The sequence below is a fragment of the Cornus florida genome, unplaced genomic scaffold (genome assembly GCF_030987335.1).
Source record: "Cornus florida cultivar Cherokee Brave unplaced genomic scaffold, ASM3098733v1 CherokeeBrave_3.0.0_Hap2_Chr03, whole genome shotgun sequence".
Lineage (NCBI taxonomy): Eukaryota > Viridiplantae > Streptophyta > Magnoliopsida > Cornales > Cornaceae > Cornus > Cornus florida.
The window spans coordinates 41,121,395-41,136,658 of record NW_026775573.1 but is presented as its reverse complement, the minus strand read 5'-3'; the positions used below and the strand labels follow the sequence as shown (position 1 = coordinate 41,136,658).

The window sequence follows — 15,264 nt, the reverse complement described above, 5'->3', positions numbered from 1 at the left end:
TTTGGCTAACCTTTCTTGGTCTTTTGATTAAGATCAAGTGTAGTACTACTTTCTTGGCCTTTTGGCTTTCAGTATTTATTTATTAATATATAAAAAAAAGTCTTTAAAGAATTACCTAAAAATTATTTTAAAATGTTTAATTCAAATTAGAAATCACCTAATAAATTTATAAAAATTAATTTAAAGAGTTTAATTCAAATTACAAATTACCTAATAAAATTCATTTTTCTTGTTCCACATTGGTTTTAAGTAAAAAGGAATACATGGAAGCCTCTTCTAAAATTATAAAGCTAAAGAAATAATAATCATACCTTTCTTGGCCTTTTGGCTAAGATCAAGTGTAGTACTAATTTTTTTTGGGTCAGCCTTTTGGCTAACTTTTCATGATCTTTTGGCTAAGATCAAGTGTAATACTACTTTCTTGGCCTTTGTGCAAAGAGTTTCAGTATTTATTTATTAATATAAAAAAAGTGTTTTTATAAACAAAAAATTACCTAAAAATTATTTAAAGAGTTTAATTCAAATTACAAATTACCTAATTAATGAAATTTATAAAAATTAATTTAAAGAGTTTAATTCAAATTACAAATTACCTAATAAATTTCATTTTTCTTGTCCCACATTGGTTTAAGTAAAAAGGAGTACATGGAAGCCTCTTATAAAACTGTAGATCTAAAAAAATAATAATCACACATTTTCTGGCCTTTTGACTAAGATCAAGTGTGACAATTGTTACTTTCTAAGGCATTTTGGGCCTGAAACTGTTTTGCATATTTTTATTTATTTATTATTATTTTTTAAAAGTATAAATAATTAAAAAATATATGAAAATATAAATTATATAAGTTAGAAAACATTCATCACGTACATCGGACGTGCCTTTTACTAATATTACTAAATGGAAGTTCAATCACATGAATTCAATTAAAATAATAAATATGTAAAAAAAAGATCTACGTTTGTGAGACAAAGAGCAATGCACCATTCAAGTATATAAGGGATAAAAGCCGAGGAACCTAGTGAATTTACTTGCTTTGCTCAATCAACAAAGCGTGATTGAATTTTTAAAAATAATAAATCAATAAAAGATAATTAGGAAAAAAAATTCAATCAAAGATGAAAAAAAGGAGGAAAAAAAAAAAAATTGCTTCTTCAATTTAAGGAGTGGGGTTAACTTTGGAATTATGTCATATGTATATTCAAAGTGGTCTCAAGCAAAAACAATTTGACAATAATACTCTGTTCATTGAAAAGTAACAATTCGTGGAACGACTAGCTTATATTTTTCTAGTGGCTGAGTTAACTAAAAAAATTCGGCAATATCATTTTTTCAGGAAAAAAGGTGGTGGTGGAATTTATTTTAAAATAGAAATAGGTATGAAAAATATGTTTAGTAAGGTTATTTCTATTTTTTAAATTTAGGAACATGTTCCTTAAAAGGCTAATTTTTAGAAATAAAAAAAAGTTGTTTCCACTTGTTTCTAATCAAAACATGGAAACATATTCCCAACTTATATGTTTCTTATTCACGTAATTCACACACTTTTCTTATTCACCTAACGTGACCCCAATTTGAATTCTATCTTCATCGACAACAACTCCCAGATTTGTCTCTCTTATTATTCACGCTCAATTGCAAGTTTCTTTCTTCACCATTTATCTCTTTTGTGTTTGATTATCTCTTTTTCGTTGTGATTGAAACCCTACAGAAAACTACTTGGTTCATTATATATATATATATATATATATAAGTATCAGTATATGATATTTTAATTAACTCTTCAGCACTCAATAATTTTCCGTACATGTAGGTGATTCCAAATAATTATTTTTTTCACTAACGTTTCAGGTAGTGTTTAATTGATTGGTTTGAGGACGAATTCACACCTATTAAGGCAATAACCCTACCTTGCTCCACAGAGATCTTCGAATCAATACTCAAGCTTGTTTAGTCGGAGAATAAGAAAGTGATGTTCAATTCGGATGCAGGTTGGCTAGGCCCACGCCCGATTACCCGAGGATATCAAACCAATTAGTAATAAACGAACACATAATATAATTAAGAAAACAGAAATAAATAAATTGCTGAAAAAAAACTAGAATAGTAAACCCAAAACTGAAAACCTCAGAATAAAATGTTTATAAAGAAAGTATTAATCTGATATATCAAATTTCTCTAATTCTAATACAACTCGGGAATCCATCTGGTGGACCCCTAATAAAACCAACACTGAGAAATGAACCACCGGAAAGGAATCCAACGCTAAACCATACAGGAACCACCTACATCATCGGTAGAGTGAGTAGTCATTTATGCTCAGCATGACCAAGCTCTAAGACCTGATACCATCCGTTACCTGAAAAATAATAGTGGGTTAGGCCCATGAACAAGTTCTATCCTAACTACAATCCAAACAGAAACTCAATACACAAATACATCCTAGATGTCTCAACCATATCTATATAGTCCGTAAATAGATATATACATATAACCACACTACAGGACTCTCACTAGGCTATGCTGAGGGTCTCAACCTGAATAGAAGGCAACATGCAAAATCGCACCTGAGTGGGCATGACTACCTAAGCCTAACATGGTATATCTCAACCAGCATAGCTAGCTATACATCCTACTGCATATACGTTCCCTAACCGTCGACTATGAGACTCAAGCTCAGACCGCGATACCATAGTATATATATATAAATTCCATCCAAACCAATGTAGTGCCACTCAACAGTTCGTTGCCATGACACGATATAAAATTAGGATTTAAATGTTTTTATTAAATCCCTATCCATTCTACTAACAGAAAATATAAACAACCATCCGTTATGTCGTTCAACTTTTTTAGTTGACAGGACATGCATCCATGTAGGATTTAACTATTTTAGTTAATCCATTATGTATGTATGATTGGGTTGGAATTAGCGTTTTGATCTAATCCGTCCCTCCGTATGTCACCGTCCCATACCGGTACATACATGCAAATGATCCCCAAATGATGCAACATTTTATACAGTACATCAAACACATCCATATAATCCAAATAGATAATAAACAAAATCTAAACAATTTATCATCTATAAACCAGAATCCATCCACGTAACTAACAAGACAAGGTTTAATAGTTCATCAAGTTATTTATCCAGCATCCATCCAAGCGATTGACAGAAAATATATATAATTAATTCTTATATTAATTCCAGGCCAATCTCCAATTAGGTTACAGAACCTAAGTACTAATGCAGCAATTGAAGTCCAAACCCTAATCCCAATAATTGCAGTGTAGTGCTTAATATTACAACAATTAAAATCCCACTTAATTCCATGTATCGCAGTACAGAATCAATATTTCCAACAATTAACATCCAAGGTATGCATAGATCAAACATGATATATAATGACCCTAGCATGCAACCAAAAATAAGATTTATGAATATATATATAATCCGTTAAATTGCTAAAAGGAAATTAGGCAATTAAACCCCTTTCATCCGTTAACAGCCGGCACCGCTGTATACTTTCATACGATTAACTCCAAGAGTGCAAAGCTATTAATTTATTTAATGTGGCTCTAGTATAGCCTAATATCATGTTTAGAGTCCATGCTACAATCCGTTAAATTTTTAAAACAAGATTTAACAATTTAGTCTATTCTATCCGTTAACAGCGTAGAAAGTTCAATAATTTCGTATTGTTTGTCCCATTGACTTAGAGGTCAACTTTAATCAATTTAAGGTCTTAATAACACCCAAAAATCAACTTCCTAATTCCTCTGTGAAATCCCAAAACCATCAGAACAGTCCCCATGCTTAAACAGTAACCACAGTTCATAAAATAAAATGTCAGAATGTCCAATTTGAAGGGAGCATACTCTAAAAACTTTTGCAGCAGGCTCAAAGTGTTTGGAGCCTGCTCTAAAATACTTTGGAGCCACCTCCAAAAAGGGGGGAGCCGCCTCCAAATTTCTGGAGCCGGCTCTCTCCTCCTTTAAGCCACTGTTCCGCTTCCTTCTTCGTTTTGCATCATCTGTTCATCTCTGGCCTCTTCCTACCCTTCTGTTCTTCCTTAAGACTAACTTTAACAGTCTAATATTTATACACTGTCATCCCAATACTTGGTTTACAACAGTAAGTACCACAACAACAATTAAAACCATAACAGTTTCATGCTTTAAAACTAACAACGAAGAACAGAGATGCGAGGAAAATTTCAGACATATTGTAAACATATACGGATGATTATTTTGGCATATGATAGGCATGCAAAAAACTCAATTAATATTTAATTAACACCCTAGAGACCATCTAAGAGTGCACAGAACACAGGCTAAGGGGAGAGAGACAGAATAAAACTTGCCTGTGATTTCAATTATGAAATCTCGGCGTCGTGTCCACTGTTCTGGCAACACGAACCACTGTAAAGCCTCCTAGTGCTCTGAAATAATCCACCAAAATCCCACCTTGGTCCCTTCTATTCTTCTCTTTGCCAACCTTTACGATGTTTTGTTCCTTCTACCCTCTATTTTTACAGAATTAACTTCACATTTTTGTGCTATGAGTTATGAGCGTAAACCCTAGGCTACAACATAATGGCTGTATTTATAGACTTAATACAAAAACCCTAATCCTTGTAACATTAGAGACAGAGCCCTAATGTTACCCCAAGTCGGCCCATAAAGCAACCAAGATTTATCCATGTTGGTTAAACACACTGTCTTCCTAGAGACCCTAGTAAACTAATGTAATAACCAAAACCTCATTTAACTTATTGATACTAAAATTAATAATTACCAAATTAATCCATTTAAACATACAAGCCAATTAAATAACAATTTATCAATTAATTCAAATAAAAATACAAGTAAAAACAATCTATTTAAATCAACCAATAAAATAAAAACAAACAATTAATTAGAATAAAATCAAACAATTAATTAAAATAAACCACTACTCAAATAACCAATTTGACACATAAGCACCTAACCACAAAATCAAATTAAAATTTCACACAAAATAAAATTCAAATTCAAATTTTATCCTTTTGAAAATTAGGGGTATTACATTCTTCCCCCCTAACAAAAGGAATTCCGTCCTCAGAATTCACGAAACTCTGAATTATTTCTTTTAAAATTCATTTCTGTGCTCGTGTGGACTCAGCTCTATCAGTACCTATATATTAAGTCAGAACGTGACAACTAATCCATGCCTCCCTAAGTACAGTTATTTATACTTGAGCAAATAAGTCATGCCCCTTTTTTTCCAGATATTATATTAAACCTTTGCAAATCAACCATGCCGACAATTCAACCATGTTTGTGGCAAATCAGCCATGCCGCCTTAAGTATATTTAGTTATACTTGACAAATCAACCATACCGTCAATTCAACCATGCCTTTGGCAAATAAACCATGCCACCTTAAGTCTATTTAGTTAGACCTTGGCAAATCAACCATGCCTTAATGTAACCATATACCGATTTGAAACTGAACAAAGAACTGAATCACCCATAGTCTGAGCATGCATATCAAACGCATCACATTAATTTTAAATAAACAACCAATCCAGATAGACAAATTAAACCTGTCTTACATCATCCGGTTCATGTGACCAGACATTCGATGCCTGATGTACCTTATCATCGTCCGAGTGTATTGAAAAGAAGTGCCGATTTTAAATCGCAATTCATTCTGACAACACTAATAGAAACCACGAAACCTCCGTCAGCACCTTAAACTCCTATTTGAGTAAAGTAATACCTCCATGAAGATCAACCCCAATATGTGCAGTTGACTTCTTTAATTTCTGTGATAACAGCCAGTGTCATTATTATATAGGCTAAACTTCCACTACGAACGGAACAATAAATCGAAAGATATGAATATTCGATCGATTGTTGAGAGCGTCCACTTCCCTATCCCCTTCCACCAGACAAAACTTAATGCAAAGTGTGAATCACCACTTTGATGCATTTAAGTCTTCCTGTAATCCCTTCTAGTCATATGAATTGATGTCCCATTAGCTCAAACTAACCAACATCCCAACCAAAATCCTGTCCATTTTTTTTTTTTTTTTTTTTAAAAGTCAGCAATCCCTTAACTAAATTCGTGAAAATGCTCTATCATTTCCACTTTAATATAGAAATTGGCTGTAAGGATCAAATAATCGCGAATGATCTAGCTTGACCATATCAGAAATGGCATCAAAATCACCACGTACCTCTGCTTGCCGATCCTCCAAACATCTACTTCATACTATGAAGCATTTTGTTTTCACCAAGATGAATAAAGAACTAAGAGATGTGAATCTCAGTCCTTATATCCTCCTTCCCGTTTATCTATAGAAAGTACTAACTGGTCTGGTAGCACCAGCTTCAGTCTGCACCCATTGCTTACATCGAAGCATCGTCAAAAGCTAACCCTACAACTGTACCTATGCATCACCAGTTAGTGATAAACTTACCGATAATAAAATTAACCGGTAATTCCATTCATCGAAGGTTAACTCAGTATGACCTTTTCACACACACCATGCACCGCTTCCTTATAGAGGTGTTCGGTCACACCTTTCTGTCCTTAACACACCCTACTTCTCTATTAGAGGGAAGTGTCAAGTTAACTCCTTGTCTCACCTCAAAGGAATATGGAACTTCTCCCATCCTCCATAGAGTCATCAGTGTCGAAGCAACAGCTAATTGTTGCGAAAGATAACCCTAACAAAAAAAATTTCCACATTTTATACAGTGTAGAAACTTTGGTTCCTCCTCCAAGTGCAATACCAGCAACTCCTCCAAATGACCCCCTCGTGAAATAATGTCTAGATCACGAATAAACTGATAAAGCTTTCATCAGTCCACTATCCTCCCTCAGCGTCATTTTAATAAGTACCTACCAGCACGAAATCTTCCATCCGAACCATAATGGCATTACAGTGATCTTTACTTACCACATCCTCACGAATCCCCAAAGCGTTAACAATCCCCATTATTATAGCGTTGTAAAAAACGAATCCCTGCCTAGCATAGAGCATATCAAACTAATCATTGCAGATTATTTGACTCGTATTGGTAGTTTAACTATCCCATCTTCAATATCATACCATACTGATGCATATCCAGATCCAATAGATTGGCTACAAGTTTGTATTTCTACCTAATCCTATGACCATACATTCACAAATCCTAGCGTCCATAGCGCTATTACCCATGTCATTAAAATAATAGTTAGTTGATTACATACTTGTGTCCCCAACCAATCCATACTCCTAATCCGGACTAATCAACACAAAATAAAACACGTAATAACAAAACTGAAACACATAACAATCAAAGATGAAACACGTAGATACACACAATACATAAAACAACCAAAATATAATTCTACTTAAGACATACTCCATTCCAGAGAAGAAAACCTCCTTTGAACTCAAGTTGCCAAATTAGGTCACAAAAGTTCATTTCATAGTTTCGTTGGTAATCATCCAACCTTGAAACCTATCCATTTACCATAGCGTAACATCACCATCGTTTGCCTAAGCAAATATCTAAAGTCTTAACCATTTTACTCCTTATATGCGGAATGCAAACCATCGATCGCGGCTTTACAAAGCAACTTAGAATGTCACATCCTAATCCCCATACTCTCCGAAATGTGATATAAAATTACATCTTCGTTCTGATAAGAACTCCATCAATTCCGACCTTCCAGAAGAGTACTTCTCAAATAACTCTAGGAGAGACGATACGGAACTTTAACTATATGTAGATTGGTTTACCCCAACCCTATTTGTATCATTCACTATACGGTTGGTGAATGAGAACAAACTCGTGCGAATCTTCATCCTCAAACTTCATTATCCATTTTCTTGGATACGTCGAAATCTCCTCCCTTAGGATCCTCTTCAGACTCTTACTCTTCGCTTGTCTCCTTTTTGAGAACAACCGAAGTTGTGTTGGCCCCGACATGCGGCAACCTAACACCTACACCCTGATCCGTTCTTGGCGTATACTTTCTAAGTAATGCCAACTTTAGAACTAAACCTTCGATCCTAAGTTCTGCTTCTGGCCAAGTACTCGATAACGTACTCCTTTACGCCTTTGGGTCCGTATCGCTTTCGCCGTGAACCCCATCCTCCTCCTAGTGTCAACCATTCTATATTTACAGAATATAATTGACATTAACTCCTTCTAACGAACCGTAAAAAGAGTACAACGAATCCTAATATGACTCTAAGTTTTTAAGAGACGCTACACGGAAGTTTTATAACGAAAACACTCCTAAGGACACTAGAACCTGGCTCTGATACCAACTGTGATACCCCCGGATTTTCGGATGCGGGCTGGCCAGGCCCACGCCCGATTACCCTAGGATATCAAACTAATTAGCAATAAACGAATACAGAATATAATTAAAAAAATAGGAATAAATAAATTGCTAAAAAGAAACTAGAATAGTAAACCCAAAACTGAAAACCTCAGAATAAAATGTTTATAAAGAAAGTATTAATCTGATACATCCAATTTCTCTAATTCTAATATAACTTAGGAATCCATCTGGTGGACCCCTAATAAAACCAACACTGAGAAATGAACCATCGGAAAGGAATCCAATGTTAAACCATACAGAAACCACTTACGTCATCGGTAGAGTGAGTAGTCGTCTCTGCTCAACACGAACAAGCTCGAAGACCTGATATTGTCCATTACCTGAAAAATAACAGTGGGTCAGGCCAACGAACAAGTTCTATCCTAACTACAATCCAAACAGAGACCCGATACGCAAATACATCCTAGATGTCTCAACCATATCTATATAGTCCGTAAATAGATATATACATATAACCACACTACAGGACTCTCACTAGGCTATGCTAAGGGTCTCAACCTGAATAAAACGCACCAGAGTGAGCATGACTACCTAAGCCTAACAGGGTATACCTCAACATGCATAGCTAGCTACGCATCCTACTGCATATACGCTCCCTAACCGTCGACTATGAGACTCAAGCTCAGACCGCAGTACCGTAGTTTATATATATAAATTCGATCCAAACCAATGTAGTGCTGCTCAACAGTTCGTTGCCATGACACGACATAAAATTAGCATTTAAATGTTTTAATTAAATCCCTATCCATTCTACTAACAGAAAATATAAACAACCATCCGTTATGTCGTTCAACTGTTTTAGTTGACAGGACATGCATCCATGTAGGATTTAACTATTTTAGTTAATCTGTTCCATATGTATGAATGGGTTGGAATTAGCGTTTTGATCTAATCCGTCCCTCCTTATGTCACCGTCCCATACTGGTACATACATGCAAATGATCCCCAAATGATGCAACATTTTATACAGTACATCAAACACATCCACATAATCCAAATAGATAATAAACAAAATCTAAACAGTTTATCATCTATAAATCAGAATCCATCAACGTAACTAACAAGACAAGGTTTAATAGTTCATCAAGTTATTTATCTAGCATCCATCCAAGCAATTGACAGAAAATATATATAATTAATTCTTCTATTAATTCCAAGCCAACCTCCAATTAGGTTAACAGAACCTAAATACTAATGCAGCAATTGAAGTCCAAACCCTAATTCCAATAATTGCAGTGTAGTGCTTAATATTATTGCAATTAAAATCCCAAGCTTAATTCCATGTATCGCAGTACAAAATCAATATTTCCAACAATTAACATCCAAGGTATGCATAGATCAAACATGATATATAATGACCCTAGCATGTAACCAAAAATAAGATTTATGAATATATATATAATCCGTTAAATTGATAAAAGTAAATTAGGCAATTAAATCCCTTCCATCCGTTAACAGCCGGCGCCGCTGTATACTTTCCTACGATTAACTCCAAGAGTGCAAAGCTATTAATTTATTTAATGTGGCTTTAGTATAGCCTAATATCATGTTTAGAGTCCATGCTACAATCCGTTAAAATTTTAAAACAAGATTTAACAATTTAGTCTTTTCTATCCGTTAACAGCGTAGAAAGTTCAATAATTTCGTATTGTTTGTCCCATTGACTTAGAGGTCAACTTTAATCAATTTAAGGTCTTAATAACACCCAAAAATCAACTTTTTTAATTCCTCTGTGAAATCCCAGAACCATCAGAACAGTTCCCATGCTCAAACAGTAACCACAGTTCGTAAAAAAAAAATGTCAGAATATCCAAAAAGGGGGGTGCTGCCTCCAAATTTCTGGAGCCGGCTCTCTCCTCCTTAGAGCCACCATTCCGCTTCCTTCTTCGTTTTGCATCATCTGTTCATCTTCGGCCTCTTCCTACCCTTTTGTTCTTCCTTAAGACTAACTTTAACAGTCTAATATTTATATATTGTCATCCCAGTACTTGGTTTACAACAGTAAGTACCACAACAACAATTAAAACCATAACAGTTTCATGCTTTAAAACTGACAACGAAGAACAGAGATGCGAGGAAAATTTTAGACATATTGTAAACATATACAGATGATTATTTTGGCATATGATAGGCATGCAAAAAACTCAATTAATATTTAATTAACACCTTAGAGACCATCTAAGAGTGCACAGAACACAGGCCAAGGGGAGAGAGACAGAATAGAACTTGCTGGTGATTTCAATTATGAAATCTCGGCGTCGTGTCCACTGTTCCGGCAACACGAACCACTGTAAAGCCTCCTAGTGCTCTGGAATAGTCCACCAAAATCCTACCTTGGTCCCCTCTGTTCTTCTCTTTGCCAACCTTTACGGTGTTTTGTTCCTTCTACCCTCTATTTTTACAGAATTAACTTCACATTTTTATGCTATGAGTTATGAGCGTAAACCCTAGGCTACAACATAATGGTTGTATTTATAGACTTAATACAAAAACCTTAATCATTGTAACATTAGAGACAGAGCCCTAATGTTACCTCAAGTCGGCCTATAAAGCAATCAAGATTTATCCATGTTGGTTAAACACACTGTCTTCCTAGAGACCTTAGTAAACTAACGTAATAACCAAAACCTCATTTAACTTATTGATACTAAAATTAATAATTACCAAATTAATCCATTTAAACATACAAGCCAATTAAATAACAATTTATCAATTAATTCAAATAAAAATACAAGTAAAAACAATCTATTTAAATTAACCAATAAAATAAAAACAAACAATTAATTAGAATAAAATCATACAATTAATTAAAATAAACCACTACTCAAATAACCAATTTGACACATAAGCACCTAACCACAAAATCAAATTAAAATTTCACACAAATAAAATTCAAATTCAAATTTTATCCTTTTGAAAACTAGGGGTATTACAAAAATTATTGAAATGCATGGATATTCTGTAAAAATATAGAGAGGAATTTCTTGTATTTTCAATTGGCGTCGTGTGTGGGAACAATGAAGATTGAGTCGATCAAGATTGATTCAATCCAGACTAGTTCGTGAAAAAAATATTGATCTCTGAAAGTTGAATCCAGATCGGTGTGATCGGCATTTTAGTTGCAGAAGTCTCGATTCTGGCCACTGGCAAGAGATTTGCGTTGGATCTACGCAGTTGTGATTTGCTTACTGAAGCTAGATCTTACGAATTCACGGCAGGAGAGATTCAGATCTGGCCAAAGGAGATCCGAATTCAGCTGGTTCGATTCTGGATCGAGTACGTTCATATCCGCAAAGCTCAGATCTGATCCGGAACTTGCAGTTAATGACTTTGCTCCAATCAGGAATGATGAGAGGAGGCGAGAGCTCAAGTTTGATGGAGAATGACCAGCAGTCGAAGCTTGATGAACTGATGAACATGATCGAGGTCTTGAGAAGAGAGAATGCAGAATTGTGAGCTGGAATGGAGTGTCAAGAAGCTCCGATCATTCCACCGCTACCTCCAGCAGCGGAAAAAGCTTTGCAATCCAATGTCGTTCATCAAAACAATCAGGAAGGAGACAATCGCATGGATCTTTGTCGTGAGGAGATCGTGCCAGGTGATTTGCCGCCAAATGTTCGTCAAATGGAAGATCGAGAGGGATTTATCTATTTGGATCCGTACCGCGAGCGGATTATGCGGGAAGAGGTCGCAACGTTTGATCCTACTCAAGGAAGACTGAGGCGTGAGGAAGTCATGGAGTTTGGTCATCATAGAACTACATCACCATGGCAGAGGGAGTTCACGAAGGAAAGATCGCTTGATCCATTTTACCGACCTTCAATGGCTACGTATAATTATAGGAGTTCAGAGAGGAGATTTGAAGATCAGAAGATCCCTTCACGATTTTCAAGGTAAAATGAAGCCCTCCATTCGTTAGCACGAACGGTTGCCTCTCCATTCACTGACAAGATCTTGAACACTCCGAATCTGAGGAAATTTTCTATGCCGATATTCATTTTGTTTGACAGAACAACTGATCCGATCGATCACATTTACCACATTCAGCTTAAGATGGCACTGAACACAGAGACTGATCATTTGATGTGCGAGTGCTTCTCTATTTGGTAGGGGTAGCGCTTAATTGGTTCAAGAATTTGGCCCAAGGCTTAATCGCTAGCTTTCAAGATTTGTGAGACAAGTTCATAAGCCAGTATTATGGGAATAAGCGCCCAGCCAAAGATGTTTTGAGCCTCTTCACAATGAAGCAGCATGAAGATGAGAAGCTCCAAGCTTTCCTTACTAGGTTCAACCTTGTCAAGAGCATGGTAATAGAGTGTTATCCGTCCACGGCGGTTCAAGAATTCAAGTTAGCCATAAACCGAGGGACATCATTTCACACAAGCCTGGTGGTAAATACACCGAAGACCATGGATGAACTGAACGAAAGAGCTGACGGATTTGTGCGCCTGGAGGAAGAGGAGGTAGCTAATGCTTGAAAGACATCGATTATATCAACAGAGGAAAAGTTAAAGGCCAAGATCCGGCAAAAGCAAGCTTCGGCGCAATGTCAAACTTCCTAGAAGATAGAAAAGAGGCTGAGGGAAGAATAATTGGTCACACCACTCAAGGTCACCTTGGCTAGGTTGTTCCAGGAAAATAAAGATAAGTTTCACTTTCCCTTACCAATTAGACAACCTCTCGAATAGAGGGATCAGTCCAAACACTGTACTTTTTATAGTGATTTCGGTCACCTAACTAATAAATGCAGGAACCTGAGGAGGTAAGTGCAGATGCTGATATCCAGGGGGGAGTTCGCTGGATATGTCTAAGGGCCACCAATGGAGCAAAACCAACCAGCTGAACAGGTAAAAAGAAATCAGAAGTCGAGCCACCATAACGCCCAACCCGTTCGGATTATAAATGTAATTCACGGCCGACCTGAACGATTCGAAGAGTCAGAAGATTTACTTCGAACGCGTCTTCGTCAAGCCCAGATAAAGAGAAGAATAGGTAGTGTAAACACCCTGCACCAACAGAGTGCCTCAATACATATAAAGTTTGACAGAACAGACTTATTGCGAGTTCAGATCCCTCACGAAGATCCTTTGGTCATTAGTTTGACAGTGGTAGATTGCCTAGTGCGGAGGGTGCTGATTAACCCAGGAAGCAGTTCGAACGTCATGCCCCGAGTCACATTCGACAGGCTCAAGATCAAGCCTGTGGAACTTAAACCTACTAGAAATCCGTTGTTAGGATTCGATGGAAAGTGAGTAGAACCGATCGGCATAGTAGAATTGCTTGTTCGAGCTGTCGAGAGGGAACTGGTCGAAAGCTTTGTGGTAGTTAAAATCCATCCGTCCTACAATCTATTGATGGGGAGTTGCTGGATACATAGAGTCCAGGGGGTCCCATTGACCTTGTACCAGGTAATGAGGTGTTTGAGCCCGGATGGGAATAAGGTGATTGATATCCATGGGGACCAGGTTGCAGCCAAAGAGTATTACTCGGTAACCCTGAAAGCCGCTAGGAAGGAAAAAGCTTCCGTTCGCATTGCTAGCCCGAGATAGCAATTACATGAACCTCCCTCTAATATGAACGGGGAAGAGGAGCCTCCGGCGTTGACTGAGGAACCTCTGGTCGAAGTGCAAATTGATCATTTGAGGGTAGACCGAACCACACGAGTAGGCTCGGGGCTTGCAGAGGAAGAAAAACGCCAAATAGTTGACTTCCTTTCTCAGAATGCAGATGTGTTCGCTTGGAGCCATTCGAACATGCCGGGGATCGACTCCTCTGTCTCTTGTCACTCCCTAAACGTGGATCCGAATGTCAGGCCTGTACGGCAGAAGCAGAGGAGGTTCACCCCGGAGCGAAACCAGATCATTGCCGATGAGATTGATAGATTGTTAGAAGTTGGGTTCATTAGAGAGGTTCAATATCTGTCCTGGTTATCAAATATAGTTGTTGTGCAGAAGAAGAATGCGAAGTGGAGAGTTTGCATTGAGCTCACCAATTTGAATAAAGCTTACCCAAATGATAGTTTTCCACTTCCAAAGATTGATCAGATGGTGGATGCTACGACTGGGTACATGGCTAACCTTTTTGGATGCCTACTCAGGCTACAATCAAATCCCTATGGATCCGAACGATAAGGAAAAGACATCTTTTCTTACTGAACGAGGGATCTACTGTTACATGGTTATGCCGTTTGGATTAAAGAATGCTGGAGCCACATACCAAAGGCTGGTTAGCAAGATTTTTAAGAATCAAATGGGTAAGACCGTAGAGGCTTATATCAATGACATGGTGGTAAAGAGCAGAAAGAAGGACCACTATTTGCAACACTTGCAAGAGGTGTTCGAAGTATTGAGGAGGTACGGAATGAAGTTGAACCCTACCAAGTGCTCATTCGGTGTGGGTTCTGGGCAATTCCTTGGCAACGTGGTTAACAACAGAGGGATTGAAGTTAACCCAGCCCAAGCGGAGGCTCTACTAAAAAATACAGAACCAAGCACAGTCAGGGAAGTGTAAGCTCTCATCGGACGCATAACGGCACTAAGTTGATTCATTTTGAGGTTGTCAGATCGATGCAAACCTTTTTTCGATACAATAAGGAGTTACGAAAAGCAATTTTAGGGGGATGAGCAAAGGTAAGCATTGACCAGATTGAAAGAGTATATGCGAAACCCACCAGTCTTAACTGCCCTAAAACCAGGTGAAAAGATTTTCCTGTACCTTGGAGTCTCAAGCATTGCAACAAGCGCCGTTCTGATACGATGTGAAGAGGGTAAGCAGTTCCTGGTGTTTTATGTCAGTAAAACAATGTCCGAGCCAGAGAAAAGGTACTCAAAGGCTGAACGCGTGATCTTGTCTTTGGTGAATGCAAAGAGGAAGCTCAG

At 37.0% G+C, this 15,264-nt stretch overlaps 1 protein-coding gene across 1 annotated transcript; it reads left to right on the top strand.

Moving 5' to 3' along the window:
• Window positions 1-13,206: 13,206 nt before the first annotated feature.
• On the top strand, window positions 13,207-13,935 carry LOC132301500 (uncharacterized). Its single transcript, XM_059798748.1, has 2 exons — window positions 13,207-13,634; window positions 13,764-13,935. Exons 1-2 carry the CDS (start codon window positions 13,207-13,209, stop codon window positions 13,933-13,935), a joined length of 600 nt encoding a protein of 199 aa, XP_059654731.1.
• Window positions 13,936-15,264: the final 1,329 nt, after the last annotated feature.